The 14,336-nt window shown below is 38.8% G+C and overlaps 1 protein-coding gene and 1 long non-coding RNA gene across 6 annotated transcripts in view; one reads left to right on the top strand and one right to left on the bottom strand.

The window, feature by feature from the left end:
* specc1 (sperm antigen with calponin homology and coiled-coil domains 1) overlaps positions 1–14,336 on the top strand; it is an 83,178-nt gene that overhangs the window by 54,045 nt on the left and 14,797 nt on the right. For all 5 annotated transcript variants that reach the window (XM_067607544.1, XM_067607545.1, XM_067607543.1 and 2 more), the window contains 5 exons: positions 3,594–3,757; positions 5,354–5,454; positions 5,562–5,637; positions 6,379–6,523; positions 9,294–9,396. In XM_067607544.1, coding sequence (XP_067463645.1) covers positions 3,594–3,757; positions 5,354–5,454; positions 5,562–5,637; positions 6,379–6,523; positions 9,294–9,396 — 589 coding nt within the window. The remainder of the gene's footprint in view (positions 1–3,593; positions 3,758–5,353; positions 5,455–5,561; positions 5,638–6,378; positions 6,524–9,293; positions 9,397–14,336) is intronic.
* LOC137195307 (uncharacterized) lies at positions 1,233–1,464 on the bottom strand. Its single transcript, XR_010931105.1, has 2 exons — positions 1,381–1,464; positions 1,233–1,330 (listed from the first exon to the last, which is right to left on the bottom strand). It is a non-coding gene; the product is annotated as an uncharacterized lncRNA (long non-coding RNA).

Genomic DNA, 14,336 nt, shown 5'->3' with positions numbered 1-14,336 from the left:
TTTGATTAAGTAGCAGGATGGTCTGCACGGCATGACTGGATTAAACCCATGCTATGCATCATCTGCTTCAGATACATTTGCATAGCGTCTTCATCACCGGGTGATTTAGTCTTAATTGACATTATGAGTGACCTTATTAATCCTATGAGGTATGCATGGAGTTTTAAAAAGTCCAGAAGTGGTCAGAAGTCGGCTTTTTAAAATAACGATTTTAAGAACTGTAAGGTCTCTAGTTTTGCTGCACATGTACAATGTGAGTAATATGATGATACTCATTATACTGCACATATAAATGTATTAAAAAGGCTTTATACAGTAATTGTACACAGTAGTTCATCTTCCATCTTCTTTTTTTCTTTCAGAATAAGCACCGGAGCCACTTTTGATACCAAGACGGCAGTAGAAGGGCACTAAAGATGTGCCTCCCACCTCAGCACCATGTGAAGACAGTGTTATTGTTGCACTTATTACCCTCCTGTGTAATTGAAAATGAAATGTGTCAAACCAGTCTCATTCTAAACCACAGTGACCAATGTAAATGCAGTACACAAACAGTCTGGTGACGCAGAGTCTGGCTTCCATTTCTCTACATGTTTTTAAATTTTGGAACCTTCTCAATAATAATACTGTATTTTTATTTCCCAATGAATGTACTCTTTATGTTTATTTTCTTTACTTGTGTTGAAGAGATGTCATATGTTTGTTGAGACTCTCTTTTTTATACAGTGTGAAGCTGCTTTGTGCCTTTTTAGAAAGTTGAGATGGTAGAGGGTACATGATCTGTTACAAAAGCAAAATGAAGTGTGAAAAAGAAAATCGGTAAATTTAGATTCACAGCAGTCTGCAAGAACAAAGTCACATATCAAGGCAAAAGCAACAGTGAAAGTGAAAGTCCAGTTGATATTCAAAAACTAGGTGATTCTTGGTTTTTGTGCTGGACCTTACATTAACCTTTCTTACTATTTCTGTATCAGTCAAATTACCTTCACTTTGACCTCTTAGCTTACTTTAAAACTTGACATTTATAGTATGATTTGTAAAATACTTCAGACTTACAGTTTTTCTCAGTTGCTTAAGCACATTTCCTGAAACACTGTTGCAGTTCTCAAAACACTGTGAGCAATCACCTTACCATTTTATTCTGAGCAGTACAGCCCTTCATTTGATCTGCAAAAGGCTGTCAGTCACTCAAAACATTTAATTCACATGTCAAAAGTAAATAACTTCATCTGCACGTCACTTCATCGCTGCCACCAAAACAACATATTCTATTATCATTTTTTAAATCAAGACAGTCAAATGTCTAAGGGACTATGTCAATATGACAGAACTCACTGAAATAGCGTTTCTTTATTGAATTTCTCATTGAGAAGTACAGACAGTAACCAAATAATAAAGTCAATTATCCTTACAACCAACTGAATAAACTTATAGTGTATAAACACCAGTTTCAACAGTCTACTCACATTTGTCTCACCATCAGTAGTAAGGGACATGTGAATAGTGAATATTATATACAAGACAATAATGTAAAACAGAAAATACAAAAATATAAGTACATCAAAAACAAACATCTCAGTACAACAAATTCATGTAAATCAAAAAAATATGTAAATCCCCTCCGAAACCTCATTTGCTGTCAAAGCACTTCTTCCCATCTAGTCACACTCTCTTATTTATTTTTGCCTTTACAATAAACACAAAAATATTTTTGTATGATGCAGCCTTACAAGGCATGTTTCTGCTGTGGTGTCCTCACAGCAGCACAGAGGCTCAGTCCTCCCTCAGACCAAAGTACTTTTTCCTCCATCTGAGAGTTATACAGATCATTAGGAAAGCTCTTGAATTCATTTTGATCACAGAGGCTAACACAATGCATCATTGGATCATTTGAAGGTCTTTGTACTTATAAATTTGACCTCAGTATGAAAGCAACAGGACATGCATACACTGTTGGGAAAAAATGAACCGTAGATTTGAGAATTTTTTCACAGCAACTGAGAAAACCTGTTTGAAGTTTGATCTTTGGTCCTGCAGTTGGAATAAAACTGAATGCAGTGTCATATTTTGCCATTAGGTGGCACTATAGAACACACAATTACCATAAACGGGTGACATCCATGTGGACATACTGGTATCATCTGCTCTGTTACTGTATGTATGTGTATGTGTTTTTTATCATTGCATTATTCCTTTTTAACAGAGTGATTCATAGAATTTGTTCTCACTGCCAGATAAAATAACCAGGATGGTTCTGATGTTTGTCATGCTGGCAGATTCAGAGCACTGCCAAAATTAGACTTTAGAACTGCCACAAACACAAACAGCTGTACCTCAAAGTCATTTTTACTCTCCTCAGACATACCAAAAGGCTGATGGTTCATGTTAACACAAAGACCTAGAAGACTGTGCTACAGGTTTCTCAAAAGGATTATTTTTTTCCCTTAAAAATCACTGTCGAATGATTAGTGGAACTCATTTTTATTCCACTTTTTATCATATTACTGACATGTTAGTATAGAAATAGGGGGCGCTCAAGGCTCTGATACTTCCTCCTTGTTGACCAGTCTTGAACCACTATATTAAACATATTTAGAGATTTCTTCAGCATATTTTTTACTGTATCTGGTCTTCAAATTTTGTGAAGTCACTCATTTTGACAGAGATGTCACCTGTCAAATGGTTGATTTATTTTATCTTTGAGCCGAACTCTTCATACATCAGATAGTATCCATACTGTAATAGTATAATGGCATATGGTTTCAGGATCTCAGGTTCTACTTAAAGTCCTGTTTTTATCAGAGATATTCAATTTGTGCATTTCTATTAAAAGCCATATTGTTCTACCAGAAAATAAGGTACTGACACTCAAAATGTTAACATTTGGACACTGCCAAAAAGATGTAGAAAAAGATGAGATGGTGACAGTGTGGTCATTTTCTGTCTATAGTAAAGCCATTTAATGAACAATACAGTGAATGTGCTGTTAATTTATTCTGCAAAGAGAGACTTAGAAAGACTTGTGACTGGTTTTATGCCTGTGAAAGAATACATAAGTGTATTGTATGTCTGTTTGACTGTTGTTCATTAGGTAAATGAATAAATGAAATTACACCAGTACAGCTTGTTGTGGTTGCGTATCTCTGTCAGTCTACATTCTGTGGAGGTGAGTTGAGTGCAATGTTCAAGAAATTCCTCACTTGTCATTCCTTCCTCATCTATCACTGATAACGACACTCCAAATCCCTCAATCTGTAGCCCAGAGTCCAATGTTCACCAGGGGCAATGGGCAGAAAGCGCCCCAATGATTTGACTGTTCAGATTTTGTGTTCCCAGTTTAGGTCTGGTTATCTGCAACTGGTCATCAGTTATTGACAGATCTTTAGTTCAGACTTCAAACTATGATCACATGATCTTGTCGATACATTGAGCAAACACTCTATCTCAGAACATTCTTCAGGTAATCTCATAAAATAAGTAGTGAAGTGAGTCCAGTTCAGAAATGCACATGATGTCCTGTCAGATTCTCGTCTCCCTCAGTGTATGTATTGTATGTGTCTCTACACAGCAACTCTGTTCATTGTGTCTGTCAGGTCCCAAGGTGAAGAGGTGAAAGTGTCCGACTCCGATAACAGCCGTCACTGGTGCGGCATCTCCATGATCCCGACCACACCCGCCGACGCCAGCGGAGATGCCGACTCAGAGCCAGGAGCTACTGTCAAATCCCTCATTAAGTCCTTTGATACTGTTGGACAAAGTGAGCACCGAGCACCTCAACACACTCACACACACACACACTGAGAGGGAACCCTACTGCAGCAGTGTAACTATAGAGGAGAACAGCTGGTCTGCAGTGTGAATATCTGTCATTTCTTTTCAGCCGAGTCATGTACAGTTGTGTTGGACTGTGGCCTCAGCTGACCTCAGGCATGTTGGTGGTTTTTTTCTGTGTTTGTCTGTAGAATCATGTTTGACCCATGCAAAACTGATGTGTCGGATCAGCAACTGATGAGGAGACATTTTCCTTTAATAGCTTTAGTTACTGTGGAAATGTTTGTTCCTGTCACGTTCTCTGAAAAACTGTCTCAGCACCATCAGCTTGTATCACAGCACATTCCTAATTACAGCACGTTAAAACCTCAACAGTGAACGTGACATGACAAGTATGTAGAGCTGCTTTCAGCACCAGTGTCAGTAAAATAGTGTAGTTTCAGTTATTTTTTTCTGATAGCTCACTTTGTCATGTGAATACATTTTTCTAGGTTAATATCATTTAACATTTAATATAACATAAATTTTCATTTAATAGGTTCACAGTGTTGTTTCTTTCACAACACTGAAAGAGGTTTTCCTCGCTGTAATCATTCCTCTTGCTCATACTGGCTATTAAAAGATCCCCTTCAAATGTGCTGTCAGTGTAAGTGATGAGGGTGTGTCCACACAGTCATTTTGTGCAAAAATGCTTTTTAAAAGTTCTTTTTAGCATCAAATTCCCTCTTTATGTTTCCCTGTTGAGCTGTGGTGGAAGTATAGTAACAAAAAGAGGGACTTTGGCACTAAAAAGACTGAAAGATATCCACTTGATTTGACTAATTTGGGCGGCTGAAGCTTCATATTAGCTTCAGATAAACTTTTAAATACATTTTTGCACAGAAGGAGGACTGTGGATTATGAAGGGATCTTCTAATGTTCAGTATCAACAGGAGGAATAATTACAGCAAGAAAAATCTGTTTCAATGTTCATTTCGGCACCTGACTGTTATGAGACAGACTTCAAAAATTGTCAACCTGTCCTTTAATATCAGAACTTTGACTAAATAAAATACACTACACTCATTAACATTAGAAATATGTAATAAAAGAATAAGTAAACAAGACTGTAAAACTGACCAAGAAATAGTTTTTTATACTTGATGCTACAAACATATTTCAGTATTTAAAAAGTATTTGAGGTTTGATAGCTCTATCTCTACTGTAAGATCATCGTTTCACAAATATTCTCCACCAGGTTTTACAGTAAAAACTACTTTTCCTTCCTTGCCTGTTTTTATGCTTTGTTTTATCTTGGGCTAAACTGAAGTCATGATGGGAGTCATTTTCTATCAGCCATTCTCTCCTTTCTCCAGCTGCTAATGTGAAAAGCTGCTGTTTTTGTTTTTGCTGTAGGAACAGTACCCGTCTTCTCCTTAATCTGAGCTAAGATAAAGTCTGCCTGTTTGTCTGTAGAGTCATTATTTACAGTAACTACACTGAAGTCTTGGAATCAATGTGATAATTATTTACTGATATAAAAAAATGATATGTGCAGCTCTTTTGAAACCGTAATCAATGTTTATATTTTGGGGTCTTTCAGATGGACCAGGTCACACAGTTCAAATGCATTCCTCACCGAGAAGCCCGCTGAGTGGAATCCCTGTACGCACAGCACCGGCTGCTGCGGTCTCTCCTATCCAGGTTTACATGAGCATATTTTACCGTTAAACATGAAGAAGACTTCCTGTAAGTGACCAGGTTTGGTATTCTGATATGTGTGACCCCTGTTGTGTTTTATGTTCTTCTAGAGACAGTCATACATAAAGCCCCTATCAAAGACTTTGGAAAAAAGAATCAATCATGGAGAATTCTCTCATCATCATGGTATGTACTGCAGAGATGATTTCAGATGACAGTTGTGGTGTTTGATTTACAATCATATTATATTTATATTCATATTCCAGTTAGCTGTCATACTTAGACAAATTATAGTCCTTGAACACTGCTTTAAGGAATACTGACAGCCAGCCAACATACTTCTGTGAGGCAGCACCTGTAGAAATTAGTAAATGTCAGATGTAATTAATTCAAAAAAATGAAAAGGAACTAAGATGTGCAAACATCCGACTGCTGTTGTTTTTGTGGGTAGTTTTATGACTTTGGTCTAAGAGAGCAAATACTGTAAATGTGGTTTACAGCTCCTTCCTGGATGAGTTGACTGAGACACAGAAAGTAACTTGATCATCAAGCATTGAACAGAAATTATTTTTAATGGTCTTAGCTGTTTCGGTAAAATCAGCCTTTTATGAGTCAGATTTAACAGGACGCCCTCAGGCAGGGTTGCTTGGGGTGTTTTGAAGACCAGGCTGAAAAGTAAATGTAATAGGACATTCCCAGTCAGTCACATTATGGACAGATTTGTAAATTTTCCATTTGTTCTTGTCTTGTTTTCATGCCCTGTTCTTGAATGTTGTTATTGTCCCACTGTCCTGTTACATAAAGCATTGAACAATGTGATTTATCAAAATGTGTTTCAAAAAGTATATTATTATCCCTCCGTTTTTGACTGGCTCCTCACATTCTCCGGTGACTCTCTCTCTTTCCTGCATCTTTTTGATCCCTCAGATAAGTTGTCGGGCTGCGGAGAAGACATGAAACCTGCCAGCCTTATGAGGAAAAGCCCTTCCCTAGAGTCTGTTATCAAAACTCCTTCCTCCCTCAGCAACCGCACGGCATCCTTCAGCTACAACCGAGCCAACAGCAAGCTCAGGTGTGCTTACCCAGAGGCTTTTGTCTGATAATTCTGTGAGATAACTCCACTTGTTTGGCTGTGCGGGGTTTCCTTAAAACCGGTGAAATAATCTCACCAACCTCCTTTACTTTGGAAACAGCAAAACATTTGTTTCCTTTAGTTGGAGAGATGTAAACATCAGTTTATATAATGACACACATTGTACTGTCTTTAACACGCATATGTTAACGTGCTCTGACCAACAACACTGCTACGAAACAGGCATGTTAACAGTTATTCAGGGATTTGTCAGATCTGGGTTTTTCAGCTTTCTCTTTAGGTTTATTTTTGCATCTGAAATTAATTTTCAACCTATTAGTGGAGCAATCTTAAAATTTCTCCAACTGGCCTGTATTAAAAAATATAAGATAATCAGCAAACCCTTGTATATAGAGGATACGCTTTTCAGTGTACAGCCTGCCGGAAATTCATTAGAGGAAGAAAAAGACGACACATTAACAAGTATTTTTGTCTCATATTGAGCCTTGTTTCTGAAATGTATAAAAAAAAACCCCACAACTTCAGGGTTCAGAATAGGGTTAAAAAAAAAGGTGAGATGTTCATTTTTTACCAGAAGAAGAATGATTTACAGAAAATACAGTTTCAGTTCCGCTTTTTTTGTGTAATAGAAGTTCCTCTTTAAGATACTTGGTAACAGGTTCCGGTATATATGTAACTCTTACACGGTGTCCTTCTAGGTTTTCTAAGTATCAACACATTGGGCTGAAATTCAGTGTTAAATATTTAAATTCCAGCTAAGAAGACGTGCACAACTTTTCTAGCCAACAGTGTGGTTGCGACACATGTAGCTTTGACACAGTAGTTTGAGTGTTTGCTTATCAGAGAGGGCAGAGAGACGGATGTTAAACAAACATACTTTGATCGACTGACTCCTGGCATCAACAGCTGTCATTTTCCCGCATAAACCACTCCTCTCTTTATCCAAAAACAATCATTGTAGCATACACAGCTCATATTCATACACAACTGCAAATGGTAACATTTAAGGTAGATGACTTAGTGTTTGAGGTAACATTAACATTTTACAGTGTTTGATTTTTGAATCCAGTGTTGTCACAGTGAGACGGTGATGTTGGTTGAAGCAGTTAAATCCTTGGCCATCGTTCTGAACAACACCCTCAACTTCCACAGACATACTGTTGACATTAATAAACATTACCCTCAGTTACCTGGAGACTAAAAAACCTGTCCATCCAGCCTCACCTCTTCCTCCTCATCTAGGCTTACTGCTCTTCACCATCTCAATTTACAGATGTGCCATTTTCAAAGATCACACACACACACACAACCGCAAAGATTATTTGTACTGTATTCTTTCTCTCTGTTTAGCTCATCTTCATGCAGACCTTCCCTCTCAAATAGCAGCAGTCCATTACCGTGTTTGGTATGGTATAAGGGTTATGATAACGCTGCTTTATCACTGTTGATATATGCATGCAGATGTACAGTACATCCTGCCTCTGCAACATTCATTTTGACAGGATCTTGCTGCTTCTGGCCTCGCGGTGCTTCAAACAGGAGAAATAATGAATTTTACAGCAGAGCTGCTGTGACGTGTGAAATGTTTACCATATTCAGAGCAATGACCGCGTCTCAGTCTTCCCATGGCCTCAGCTCCAGCACAAACCCTGGGGATCAGACCCTCTGAAGAATACTGCAGACGGGCATTTAACCAATCAGATATCTCACTTGGAATTTCCCCCTGTGGCTGTGTAAACATGTAAACCACAGTATAAACATGTTAACATTGCCTGTAGACCTAGAACAGGAAAATTAATAGGGAAATAAATAAAAACTGTGTTAAAGCACACAAACTATAAATAGGTGGACTGAACGTGCTGAACTATATATAGTTGCGCCTCTCCAAAGTAATCTTGAACCAACTTAAACTCCAATACAAACATACTAAACTGCAAAGAAGCTTCCATCAATCCAGCTGTCTCTGATAATGGAAATCTTAGAATATCATATAATTCTGGGAGGTACATTAAAGACAGGGAAAATTAAAGAATTACCAAAGAATTGTACAAATGGATCACTTCAATTCTTTATTACAATGCATTTTAATTTTTTCCATCGCTACGTAGGCCATTAAGTCATTCTAGCGACATTTCCCTTTGTCATTATGTCTCTATGCCTTTAACGGTTTAAGCTACACATAGAGTTAATGTATGTAGTATGTTTTAGAGCTGTCATCCTGTATGAAATATTTCCACTGTACATGAATGCATTAATTAGTTTACTTAATTATCTCATTATTGTAATGTGTTACATTATAAGGTGGTTTTCAGCTGTTCATCTTACTTTTCTGATCTAAAAAGTAATGTTTAAATAGTGAGGAGTAAAAGTTTAAGGTCCCTGAAGCATCCTCACGAGAAATCTGGAAAGAATGATGTTACGTGTAGAAGTTATTTCTTACAAAGGATTGTCGTCTGGGGAAGAATGCTTACCGAAAGGAGCACAATGCTAATCTGCTGAAATAGCTCCCAGAAATAACTATGTACTATGAGACATAACTGAAGTATTGCATGTGGCTAAAACGTCAGTGTGTCCTTATCCAAATATTTATGAAGCTCATGTTCATGTTTGTTTGAGTGTGAATGTGAACTTAACGTTTTTGCAGGGGAATCACACACTACACTTATCATACTGAAGCTGTCTCTCTCTCTCTCTCTCTCTCTCTCTCTTTCTCCCTCTGTGATTGCGGTTCTTATTTCCCTGATGACAGTGTGGAAAGAAAGGACCCTTTGGCTGCACTGGCGCGGGAGTATGGAGGATCTAAGAGAAACGCTCTACTGAAGTGGTGCCAGAAGAAAACAGAAGGCTATCCGGTAGGGATCACAGGCCAGAGACCTCTCTCACATGCAAGTCAGGCTCCATTCACTTTCACACCCTGCTTTTCTCTGCATCTTTGTCTCGCAGTTTTATTTTAGTCTCACACTCTTCAGGTTTTCATTTAAAAGTGAGATGACAGCTCCCACTCCTCCCACCCATTTATATTGAAGGGATGCGGTATTCGGTTCAGTGTAAGCCCTCGGGTACTTATTTTATTTTTTCCAGCCTTCACAGAGGTGTTAGACAGTAGTGGCACATTACTGTGTTTGCAGACACACCATTCACCCACCTGTCATCTCACTGGGGATATGAAGTCCCTGTGGCACAGACGTAATGGAAACAATGAAGCAAAGCGCTCATTGTCACAGATACACTGGATCTGTGCATCTGTGTTTTTATATAGCCCTCCTTGTTTTTTTGCATGTCCCTATGCTTATGCATTGTTATTGTGATGTGTTCCCATCTGTGTTCTCCGTGTCCATGGAGCCAAGTGCTGACAATCACCTGGCTTAGCTGCCCCCCTAATACCCAGTTTAAGGAGCCCATTAAGCCCAGTGGGATTAAAGATTTGCCTATGTAATCATCGTGTTTGTGTGCCAGCATGCCAGCTAGCTAATGCTAAAACTCTTAGCACCAGGCAGACTGGTCCCAGCCTGCAAAGTCTAGTTCAAGAGGAAGAGGAGTCATTTCATCATTCAGATTGAAGATTTATCTTAGTTTTGGGTCTAATAGCATGTAGCTCTGGCATGACCAAGTATGAAAAGGCACAGGTGATGATAACTGCTAAAAATAGACCGAGCTTTCCCAGTGATAAATGGTCTGAACAATGGGATGAGTTGTTAGATCAATAGTTTGTATTTCATATACAGCTCAGTGAACTTTGATTCACCCTTCCCTCCTCTGAGGTCGGGTGTTTAATGGTCACACTGCGCTGTGTGTTGGTAAAACACACAGCAGATCCTCTGTGATGGAAACATCTGACAAGATGAGATAAAATTGCAGGTGACCAACAGACAGTCTGGTGTTCTGTCTGATAAGATGCTGGACCTGTATACAGACTACGATGGATCACATTGTTGAGATATACACTATGATGTGGGTCTTTGGGCAGCAGGAGTGTGTTTAAAGACACTGGTATATAAATAGAAGATGACTGGTTCAGTACCCATAAATTCCACAGGTTCCGCCATCAGCTGGGTGCTTGTGGAAAAGAAATAATAAGACAAAATTTAATATGAAATGCTACAATCAAATTAAACTTGAGACAGTCGTTAACAAACTTAATTAGATTTGTAAATAGAGGAAAGCATTATACAAACAATCAGTGTACAAATGTGAATTTATAAAACAAGTTTTTTAAAGGGATTCAAAGTCTAAACAAAGTCAGCTGGTCTGATGTCTACACCCCTCTCTGCTGTGTCCTGGGTGAGAGCAATTTAAACGAACTTCTGTCAAATAGTAACCTCACTGGAATTGCAAATCTCAGTTCAGTCCAGGACAGATGGGTCTAGCAACACGAAACCCTTAATGGCGCCTCATTCCCATTGGTCTGGATTTAACTATGGAACCTATGATCCGCTCTCACAAAGGGCTTAGCAACACAGTGTGATTATTTGCAAGTATCAGGAATGCAGTAAGAAGATTTGGCTACTAGGAGTGTTTCAGTGCGTGGCATAATGAGTCCCCTCCTGGAGTAACTATTCTTGATTCGAGCTGTGATCCTTTATGTTTGTGCATTTTCTCCATGTGCGCCATGTGCCTGACTTGTAATTGGATTCATTCACAGACTATTAGGCAGTTAACCTTAAAATGTCTATTTTTAGAACAAGTGAGTGCCCCTATACAGTATTGTCCTAAGGGCATTTGATCATGATGCATATCTGTTTGCATATCTGATGAATATGTTTTTCCAGAGAACTTGTGGCAGTTTTTCACAAACCTGTTCACAATCAATGTTTTTTTTTTTTATCTAAAGAGAATAAAGACAACAATGCTTTTATAGCCCTGTCTGTTAAACCAGGTTTCCAAGGAACTTCTTAACATATAACATGTAAGACACTAAATATACTGCAGACAATGTGAGGAACTACAACTCTGCTTCAGAACGATTTCCCAAATATTTTGTCCATTTGGTGTTCAACTTATGAGGAGGATCAGCAGAGATTTATGAGAACGGCTGTTATTTGCATCTTTATTTTTTCCTTCTTCTAGTGAATTCCATCACCTTCTAGAGGGATTTCTGTTTCTGAGGATAAGGCGTTGATATGGATTGTATGTTTGCGTAAGTGACGTCTAGTGTTTGCGCATCAGTTACCGTACGAGGAGCCTAGTTGAGTGCTCTGCAGCAGGACATATGTGACCACTGGCCCCACCTCATGTTGAGCAGAGGGAAAAGGTTACTGTCAGAGGGCGTGTTAAGCTTCATATGTCTGCTGAAAGGTCAGGCTTTTTCAGTGTCATGTGGCCTCGGTCCGCACCGAAGCCACCAATTACAGGCCTAATGACCAGAGAGACTGCTTGATCTGTCACACAGTTTGTAGTTCCAGGACAGCGAAGGCACAGAGAATACGACAGTCGCCCGAAAGACAACCACATCCACGATGCTCGCTTTTTTCTTTCTCTTTCTCTGTCATGCTCCTGTTCTGATAAAGGTTAGTGAGGTTCAGTGTTATCAATACATCCACATGCACTTTGTGGCCCCTCTCCTCTCTGCTGTGGACTAAGGTCATAAAGGTAATAGCTCAATACTAATTGGCTCTTTAGTATAGAGTCACCCATTTGTAATTTATGTTTGGCCTCTTGAGGCAGCATAATTAATGGTCACTTTGAAGAGGCAGCTTTGACCATCGATGTTGGCTTCCATCTTCTCTCTGCTTCCAAACGGAGGAGTCAGGAAACAAGCTCTTATATCATTTTCATCTGCGGAGCCAGAAAAGCCGCTGTGAGAGACGGGAACAAAGCCGATGGGAGGGTCAGCCCCGTGCCAGTTGTTATTACAGTCCTATTGTTGGCGGACATTTCAGTCAAACTGCAGCCTAATTAAAGTGAAACAGAAAACGGGGCTATTGTAAGCCTGCTGGAAGATCATTTGATGTTTAGGTGCAAATAGCTGCCGAGGGCACAGTAAATCTGTCTGATTATAGCCGTACACAAAGCCTGATGTCACCCTTAACCTATCAATAAAGGAACGAGAGACATGTGTGCCTGTGATTACCACAAGAAGAGAGTGAAATGAGACCACAGTGTAGGGTATGGTGTGCTAAAAGAACTATGAAGTGAAATTTCCAAATTCCAATTAAAATCTGGCTTAAAATATTTGATAGCATCGTCCAGCCTATTGTGCTGTATGGTAGTGAAGTATGGGGTCCACGCAGTCATCATAAACATACAGTAGCTATAAGTCTTAAATTAGATTTTCAGAATTTAAGGTCATGAGAAATAAACTTCCCCACAGGGTTCACTTATATAAATATGGTTGGGTCTTCGGTCCCGACTCAGTCCGGTCCAGCTGTTTCTTTTTGTGAAGATTTTTTGACAGTTCTTAGCATGCAGTTCATTCAAGGTGATTTTACATATGATTGTTATATGGAGATACAAAAATATCCCTATTAATGTTGTCAAATTGATTTCAAACATAAAGTTCAGCCCTAATGTGCATTTGTTTTGCTGTGGAAAGGGTATTAAATTTTCTCTGTCGAAGGTCTTTAAAAGGTCTTAAAAAGTATTAAATTTGATTTAAAAAAGTGTGCAGCAACCCTGTATATGCATAATACTGCAGATACATTTTCAAGTACACAGAAAAACACCAAGCAACGCATGTAGAGAAGAATTAGGCAAATACCTAATACCTGATAATTAACATTCAAAAGAGAGCACTCAAATTTCTTAATCAACTTAAATCCAGCTCCCTAGACACCCTCCATTCCAAAGCCCTCTAAATCCAAGAGCTGAGCCCAGAAAAGAGTCCCCTATCTCAGTTGGTAATGAGACTAACTGCCTCCTCTCAGACACACTCTGACCAGTCTCACAACAACACTGCTCTCCAAACACCAATCAAAGTAAACTAAATTATAACACAATGTAAAGAAACCTATCTGGGAAATTGGAAAGAAGAAACTAAAAGCCAAAGTAGATTAGAACGTTATCTGGCCCTGAAAGGAGATTATGAATCAGCAGAATATCTCTGTACTGTTAGAGACAGAAAGCAGAGACAGATCCTCACCAAGTACACGCTCAGTGACCACAAATCGGCAATTGAAAAGAAAAAACCATGGCAACCGAAAGAAAACAGAATATGTGGTCACTGTTCGACAGGTGAGGTTGAGACAGAGATGCACTTCCTCCTACAATGTAAAACAATGAAATAGGAGCATTTACTGTAACAAGTTTAACTCTGTAGTTTCAGATTTCAAAGAGCGTAGTGAACTCTCAAAACTCTCCCAGAAGACGATAAGACATATCTTGCTGCCCAATATATATCAACATGCCATAATTTGACAGACAGTGAATGACCTACACACACACACATACATGCATAGGACATCCTGTACATATATATAATTATATACCAAACTTAATGTTGTGTTACTGTTCATATTATTGTTATTATGTACTGTCCAAATATTTGGACATATTGTACTTTAATGCTAAAACTATAAAATTGAAGTGATTGTGAGATGCCAGGTTACATGTGGCTCTGCAAATGCAAGCTTTTCTGTTTATTCAATGTATACAGCATACAATGAAAAAACCATGATGAAAGCAGTCACCATGGCCTACGTGCCTTAAATCATGCATTTGATCGCAGTTACCATGGCCTACGTGTCTTCAATCATGCATTAGGTCACGCCACAGGTATGAGTCTATGTATGTGTGGACGTGTGTGTAGGTGTAGCTAGAGAAAGATAAGGGAAAACATGGCAAATGACATGCATTT

This window comes from Thunnus thynnus, chromosome 13 (genome assembly GCF_963924715.1).
Source record: "Thunnus thynnus chromosome 13, fThuThy2.1, whole genome shotgun sequence".
Taxonomy (NCBI): Eukaryota; Metazoa; Chordata; class Actinopteri; order Scombriformes; family Scombridae; genus Thunnus; species Thunnus thynnus.
The sequence above is the reverse complement of the archived record's forward strand: the minus strand, read 5'-3'. Positions and strand labels throughout refer to the sequence as shown.